General features: G+C 36.4%; 1 protein-coding gene across 1 annotated transcript; it reads right to left on the minus strand.

Moving 5' to 3' along the window:
• Positions 1-1,898: 1,898 nt before the first annotated feature.
• LOC114753972 (inositol transporter 1-like) lies at positions 1,899-7,247 on the minus strand. The gene is made up of 6 exons (XM_028942684.1): positions 6,930-7,247; positions 5,600-5,670; positions 4,932-5,267; positions 3,739-3,846; positions 3,291-3,476; positions 1,899-2,720 (listed from the first exon to the last, which is right to left on the minus strand). The coding sequence occupies exons 1-6, from the start codon at positions 7,084-7,086 to the stop codon at positions 2,070-2,072; spliced, it is 1,509 nt and encodes a 502-aa protein (XP_028798517.1). The 5' UTR covers positions 7,087-7,247; the 3' UTR covers positions 1,899-2,069.
• Positions 7,248-8,385: the final 1,138 nt, after the last annotated feature.

Genomic DNA, 8,385 nt, shown 5'->3' on the forward strand with positions numbered 1-8,385 from the left:
TCATCCGAGTTCTGAAAGCGATCCACTGGGGACATCATTTAAAGAGAAGAAAGGGACCCTTGCGGAAAAAATATCAACAAATTATTGCTTCTCCAACATGCATCTTTCACTACTCGATCTATGGAATTAATCAGCTTCATCACTATTAAACTGATTTTTAACTGCCAAGAGAGTGCCAGTACCATCCATCACTGTGAGTGGAGAAAATATTGCAAGCTTTAAACGATTGCAACTGACATTTAGCATCACGCTGACACACCAGAAAGTTTCATGTTTAAGGTAATACTTTCGGTGTAACTTTTGAAAGCTGAATTGAAAAATATATATATGTTTCTGCATAGTCTATTCAATAGTCCATATGTGGAGCCCTTAGTTTAACCGGTCTCAATAAACGCTGAAAAACATGGTTGTTTTACTTTTAAGAAAACGAATAAAATAGCGTTGGCTTCAAGTGTAGGCCGAAGGATAAAGAAGATGATGACTGAAGAAGAACACTATTGAAGAAGAGGAAGAAAAGATGAAGGAAAAATAGAAGATGAAAGAAGCAAGAGAGAAAAAAGCTATGAAATCGAAAACCTACCCAGAAACAGAAACATAGCGTGTTATTGCAGATTGAAGAGAGATACAGGGATGAACGAGTGAACGATGCAGGGATACAAAGATGAGTGTGAACAAATGGTGCAGGGAGACATGGGAGCGGGAAGAGAAAGAAGATCTTAATTTTCTCTTCTAGAGAATCGAAAAACATTTTTTTTCTTGAAAATTTTGAAAATAGATTTTAATTTAATTCTCATTATTTGAGATTACTTTTGAGAAAAGCTTGAGCGAATGTGACTCTTGGTTTCCGTACTGGCAAAAAACGTGGGAAGCAGAGGGAAATCAAAATGGTAAGAAAACAGAGAGGCAGAAGTGGCGAAGCAGACTCCATACCCATATAATGTCTCAGAGCAGCTCACATGATATTTGTCATCTGAATAGAATTAGGAGAAGAGATTGGGAGGGAGACGATACTTACTGAATATTAATGCCAAGGAAAGCACCTACTGAATATTGATACAGAATCAGAGTGAGCTCTAAGAGCATTCCAGATAAAATCTCATCCTTCTCTTAGCAGTAGCACTATGTATGGTTGGTTGGTACAAGGGAACTAGGGAAGGAACGAAAATTTTAAATTTTAATTTAAAATTTTAAAAAGTTGGGTCATAAAATTTTAATAAAGAGAATATATAAGATAAAAGAATAAAATTAGTTAAAAACTTTAATCCCAGAACGATATCCATCTTAGGTAAAGATCTACTTCTTGAGCCCACGGTAAACAATTACGTTTTGAAAACCTTTTTTTTTTTTTTTTTTTGCTTTATTACCCATACAAGATCCATCTAAATGATATCCCGTAGGTCCGCATTACTACTTCATTACTGTTTGCAATATTTTTAACACCGTTATATTTGAAAGAATTAACGTTTTAGAATGAATTAAATTTTAAAAACTAAAATAACAAATTCAAAATTTGAGATTTCGAAACTAAAATAGATCCAAATTTTAGGAATAAAAAATTATTAACCTAACAAAAATTATTGCGTTTCATCATTGCTTGTTGTCACCTCCAAACATGATCATTTTCTGGTTGTCAGGAAAATAATTATAAACAATAATTTGACTCTTCTTTTTGAAAAAAAACAACATAATTAAAAAAAACACAAAATGCCCTACTCAATACAATTTACCCAATTTAAAGATATGATTCCTTCCTTATTGTAATCACAATAATACAGTAGGATCGTCACCCAAGTCTTGAGATGCATCTCAAGGAAGAGGGGCAAATGAATTATTACTATACATAATTAACATCACCTCATTCTCAGAGCCAAAATACCAAGTTTCATCCATCACTCCAGCTGCCAAGAAGTAACAAGCAGATCCATCTCTGCTTGGAAGAAAAAAAGAATGTGGGTGATTCTAAATCTCAGGCGAGTCTCAACGGTTCCAATCCTCTCTCTCACTTAATCCACATACTGTGACAGTATTACAATGCTATCACTGGCGTCAAACCATGCAGACGCAGACACCTAAGTCCTGTTTTCTTGCCCAAGAAGGTTTTGTGTGTTCTGGTTCTTTCCATAAGCTCTCTCCTTCCATATCAATGACACCTCTTCGAACGTCAAGCCTTTTGTCTCGGGCACAAATATAATCACAAAGAGTAGTGCAATCACAGCTATAATGCCGAGGATCACAAAACTCGAACCAAGCCCCACAGCATCGACAACCGACAGAAAGCTCTCGGACATTACCACGCTGAAAATCCAGTTCGTGGTGGCTGCCATGCCCCCACATACTCCTCTGAATTCTTCAGGATAGATTTCAGAGTTCACGGTCCAGGGTACAGGCCCCATCCCTGGTGAGAAGAAAAGAATATATAGGGCTAACCCTATAACTGCGATATACCCATAGATTCTATTTAAAGGGTCAGACGCCTCAAGGTAACACCCTGTTGAGAGAACAGCCAGAGATCCAATAACACCACATAAGCATGAGATGGCCAACTTTCTTCGTCCTACATGGTCAATAAGATAAATGCCGAGAACTGTCCCGGCAGCATTCATCCCAGCAACAATGAGAGATAGAAGAAGAGCTTGCTGATTGGAACCGAACCCAGCCATCTCAATGATTGTGGGGCTGTAGTACATAATTATGCTAATACCAGTGAGCTGCTGAAAAATCTGCAGAGCAAGGAATCGAGTTTTTCAAGCTAATTAATGAATTTCAATCTCCAAAGATATACACAAGAACAGATCACTACCAAATCCCATAACAATACACATTAAATGCAAGCAATTATGAAAGCACACATTTGATACATGCCAAGACTAATGACTCGCATAGATTTATCGTAGCTTACAATAACTTGGATGCTCATTGCATATGAAGGACTGTGAGAATGAATTGATAGAAGCTTTCATTGGGATACTTTATGTGCAATTTAATGTCAATTTGTTGTACAAGGAAACTCTTCAATTGAATATAGTGCAATATTAACGTTAAAACAAGAGATTCTTTTCCATTTTAATATGGCTACTGGCTTGTCAACCTCAGGGATGGACGTCCATTTTGATTTCTTTGCACATATATGGTCCTTCATTAGAGGCAAAATGGCTTTACTTTTTTCATCGAATCCAAACCAAGAACTACAGCACTGACATTTGGACAAAAGGATATTTAGGTTAAACAGTATCAAACATGAGGACTTCAATCTAGACACAATGAAAAAGTTCGAGTAAAGTCTCTGAAACCTGAAGTCCAGCCCCAACAAAAAATGCAGCTCTGATTTCCTTCGATTTGAAAACATCCATGTATTTAACTTGGCTCCGTTTCTGACGTTCTTGCTCAGCCAGATTAGTAAGGTAATCAACTTCATCCTCTAAGCGTTCATAGGTATAGATCTTAGTGAGCACGACCACAGCTTCATCTCTCCTGTTCTGCACCCAAAGAAGAAAAAATAAGATCGAAAAGGAGGACAGACACCAAGAAGCCATTTCGTTGGCAGAGTGGAAAAAGTATGTAAATGGAAGCCCAAAATTAAATAAGTTTTGTATTTGGAAATGTCCTTTGTGTCCCTCAATTTAAACAAATAATAATAATAGAAAGGACTACTATTATTAAATAATAAGAACAGGTGCACATTAGATATTAATCTCAACCGTAACTCATCAAGTCATATGAAATATGAATGCTTCTCACCTTGAGAAAAAGCCACCGTGGAGACTCTGGCAAGAAAATCATGAGGATAGCCTGGACAAAAGCTGGCACACCTGCAACTCCCAGCATCCATCGCCATGTCCCAGGTACCTGCTCGATTTAGATTTCAGGAAGAGATTAGTCAGAGGATTATCAGAACCTTAAGTACAAGTAATATAATACCATTGCATCAAAAAATGACGGGGAAAACAACCTGATCCTGCTCTCATTTCAGAAACTCTCCATTGAATACCATTAAATCCCCTTTTAGTTTTAGAAATTCAAATTTAATAAGGTCAGGACTGCACATGCTTGCAACTATTTGAGATGAGCTACTTGATTGACGCTGCAGCGTAACATCTGCAACTCCAAGTATCCGATTTTCCAACATATCATATATGTCACCAGTAATTTACTAGTTACTGTAAAATGCGGGGAACTGACTCACAAGTGAACCCTCTCGATAGTAATGTTTTCCATCTTCAGGCTATTGATGATGACTCAGGCAGCCAAATAAGAATATTTACTAGTGTCATTGACATAGGATTTATTGAAAAAGATTTTGGCATTTGAGAAACTCTTGAAAACTAATGATGAAAACGATGAAAAGATTTTCTAAGAAGATACTTGGTTATATCTTTCTTTCTCTTTAGGTTGGTAGATCATACATAAAGAAAACTTCCAATAAAGCTTTAGAATGAATAATAAGGTAAGGTGAACTGGCTGCACAATGCTATAAGAATTAAAGTGAAAGCCAGAAGCATGCAATGAAAGATTAAAAGAACTATGCATTATTAGAGTTAGGCAGGAAAGAACAGACGAAGTTCCTTCACTGATGCTACCCCAACTTCTATCTTGTTTCTTCCCTTCAGCTATTAATAAAGCAGTAACTGGTGATTTGAGTTTTGTCTCCACAACCCCAGTTACTTGATCAAATATATAGAGGGCACTGCTACGATTACTAAAGGCATGAGTTAAGAAGGAAGGAAACAGCAAATAATTTTCTTACAATAAAATGAAGTGACATGATGGAATCAAAAAAGATAATCAGTAAACAACAGCAACATATAGCCCCCATAATACACATCCACTCAAATTCCTGCAGTCTATTGCATAGGTTACTTCCGTAAAACATTTATATGCTAAAGATGGGTGTCAGTGGCAACACAATTAGGAAGGTAGAGTGAATACCTCACCTCTGTAAAAGCAAGATTTACGCAGTAGGAAAGAAACTGTCCACCAGTTATCATAAACACATTTACGCTCACTAATGAGCCCCTTATTTCTGATGGTGAAGCCTCTGCAATATACACTGGAGCGGTGACAGAAGCTACACCCACACCAAGGCCAACCAGAAAGCGCCCCAGTATGAGAACCCCTGAATCTGGGGCAAGAGCCATGACAATTGCTCCAGTAACAAAGACAATATCAGCACTAAGAGTAGCCTTCTTACGTCCAAAGACATCATTAATCCAACCACCTCCTGCTGCTCCAACAATTGCACCAATCAATGCCATGCTAACAATTGTTTCCTGGAAACTTATTGTATTATTGATCCATCACAAATACAAGTAAAATTGGAGAACAAAATAGGGAAGGAGAAACAGACAAAAGAATGATATGCCGCAACTAACATTAGATTAAACCTAATTTTGCCAATAACACTGCTGTAATTGCAATGAGGAACTGCAACTGAAATATACTCAAATGTCCATGGGTTCTTTTCCCCCCCTTTTCCAATAGCCAATATTGGCTCTGCATGAATACTATCATAGCTCTCGCAACATGTATAACCATCTGAGTAACCAAACAAACGAGATACTTCTGAAACCTACAAAATTCAATAGAGAGAGAAAGTTTGCACCTGAAGGAAACTACTATTTCTAACATCCTCAAAATCATCTTTAATATACAGAAGGGCTCCCCCGATAACACCTGCAATGAACAACATTTCCAAATGAGGCAAACTATCCGTCAGAAACAAGGAACCTATGAAATGGCAAAAAAAGACACACTCATGCACACACATACAGAGGCTGGATAAAGTTGAAAGCCAGAAAAATCCAGTATTAAACAAATCACTTTTTCAAAAAAGGTTTAACCCACAATCACAGATTATTAACTTGAAAATTCTCTGTATCCAACCTTCCAGTAGCATTTTACTGTTTCTTATTTCACTCTGCATTAATCATATACTATGATACAAGGTCACTTAAAACTGTGTCATTGTCTAACACATGTCGGACTTTTATTTAGACATGACGTAACGCTATAAAGTTTTATCTTGACTCAGTCTCCGTGCTTGTGTTGGCTTCCAAGCTCATATGATGATAAAAAATTCCCAGTCTTTACTCAAAATACGCCAAGCATAGCATTAAAGGAGGACATCAATCTCAACGCCGCCCAATGTTGAAATAGACAACAACATATACATTATTATGCTCTAGATGAGCAGTTCGGCAAATGGAATATAACATCCTTCCAGGACAAATGTTATCTAAAGTGCAAGCTAAGGTTACGGGATATCTTTCTCAAGTGGAACCAAAATTCGAAACTTATTGAAGCAGCAGCTGACAACCACCATAACTACCTCCCGAATTCCTATTTCCATTCCCTTCTTACAGATGAAACTGATGTCGCATATAATAAATAGTTTCTCCATGAGGACGTCAGTTTGTAAAGAACCGTGACAAATTCAACTTTCCTGAGCAACGGTTCTGGATAACTTAAGCCCAACATGGAAGGCCCCGCTTCTAGTTTGTCCTTCAGAATATATTTATTTAACGAAATTGGAGTTGCGAACTGGTTACATATTGTACTGAGGTTGGAATTGCTTGCTCACCCGACCCGATTTATTCTTATGCAAAACAAATAGGAGTGCGACTTGGAGGAGCGATAAGCTTCCAAAAACATCTTCGAAAGCAGAAACATATGAGGAGACAATCCATAAAAGTACAAAATTAACCAAATTTCATTTCCCAAAACACGATTAAGTGCAAAAATAATCGCTGATTATATTAATATTTATTTAAGTCTAAAATGTAATAATACTTTCTCCTGAGTTAAATAGTCATTCAAATGATACTATCGGATATTCAGATTTGAAAATATTCTCAGCAGGAACAGTGAGGGTTACGGGTCTCACTGTCATCACTCATAATCCATGAATAAGATGAATGAGAGATCAAGAGGACCTGTATCGTAGCCAAAGAGGAATCCACCTATGCCAGCTGCTGCAGTGAGTAGGAGTATGTAAGGGTTCTTGAAAAACGACATTTTTCTCTCAGGATACAGTTCCAAGTACCCTGAGCTCCCAGGTGTGGCCTCCATCGTCATCACGTTGTTCGTCATCTTCTCAGACTCTCACACTTTCAGAAACAAAGACAGCAAGAAGAGCAAGGCGAAACCTCAGTCTAAACTTGAAGTAGGTGAAGAGGCTCAAAATGCATAACTAACTTCTTACAAACTTAATTATATCTGGTTTTCCCACCTTCTCCCCCGAAGAACAGTGTGATAATTCCTAATTGTCACGGAAACGGGAGGGGAGGGGATCAAAAAACTTAACTCGTGAAGACCAAATTAGAATTGTGATGTTTATTCTAAAATGACATCCCTGTCACCCATAATCTAGTCACAAACGAATCAAACGCCGACGCTGCAGAAAGACGACAAATAGCAATTTCATAATTTTTCTTTCAACAATTTGGTCCGATCCGACAATTTTGTGCTTATCTGGTACGTGGCTTGTCCACAAGCGAGAAGACGTGGAAGTGTGGAATAATGAAATGGCAGAAGAACATGGATTAATTTCTTACATCAGTGTCGCCACATATAGAATATGATAATACTAGCGGGCAAGGTTGATGATATCCCCGGATTGAGGGGGCGATAGCGCGCGTCGGGCTGCGATAAGGGGATTGAAATGTGAGTCGCTTTCCCTCGATTTGGTACACGTGGCGCGCCATGTGAGATCGCAATGGAAAAATGTTGGTGGAAAAGTTCAGGAACCTAAAAAAGGAAAGGGAAAAAAAAAGAAGGGGAGGAACTATTAGACCAATACGAAATTCAGTGACGATGAATTACTTTACTTTACATGATTTCGTGATTTGCAAAATAAATACGCAAGAAATTTTATCTCCAACTACAATTGCTTACATGGATATTTTTAAACAATCACAAAAAAAAAGATACTCAAAATTACAAATTACAAATCAAATATTTTATCAAAAATTTGTTATTATTTGTCATTCAATTATCATCAAAACTTATACAAATCTTATAATGGATCTTAATTTGTGATTTATAATTTTTATGATTTTCTTTTTTTTAAGTAAACAATCCCAATAAGTGTGCCCAAGGTTGTCACTTGTGAGTTTAAATAAATTTGTGATAATGATATAAACTCATAAGAGTTTATTTTTATTAATAAATTACTATTAAAAATATATAGTCAAATAATTAATATATAAAAAGTGAGAATAATTTTATTTAAATATATTTTAAATTTAAATAATTGAAATTATATCCATCAATACTTATAATTTATTACATTTAACAAAAAATTTTTTATAAAATTTATATATAAAGTCATTAAACATAATTAAATTAAAAAATTTAGTATGAGTTTGAGGTCAAGTTAACATAATTTCG

The sequence above is a fragment of the Neltuma alba genome, unplaced genomic scaffold, assembly GCF_004799145.2.
Source record: "Neltuma alba isolate B1F8T4 unplaced genomic scaffold, ASM479914v2 tig00008340_pilon, whole genome shotgun sequence".
NCBI lineage: Eukaryota > Viridiplantae > Streptophyta > Magnoliopsida > Fabales > Fabaceae > Neltuma > Neltuma alba.

What these genes read in the sequence shown, in the direction of transcription:
- LOC114753972 (XM_028942684.1), bottom strand. Translation starts at nt 7,086, where the DNA reads ATGACGAACAACGTGATGACGATGGAGGCCACACCTGGGAGCTCAGGG. An exon ending in GAAATAGTAGTTTCCTTCAG is followed by an intron (nt 5,268 to 5,599) that starts GTGCAAACTTTC and finishes ATAAGTTTCCAG; the next exon opens with GAAACAATTGTTAGCATGGC. An exon ending in TTGTTGGGGCTGGACTTCAG is followed by an intron (nt 2,721 to 3,290) that starts GTTTCAGAGACT and finishes CTTGCTCTGCAG; the next exon opens with ATTTTTCAGCAGCTCACTGG.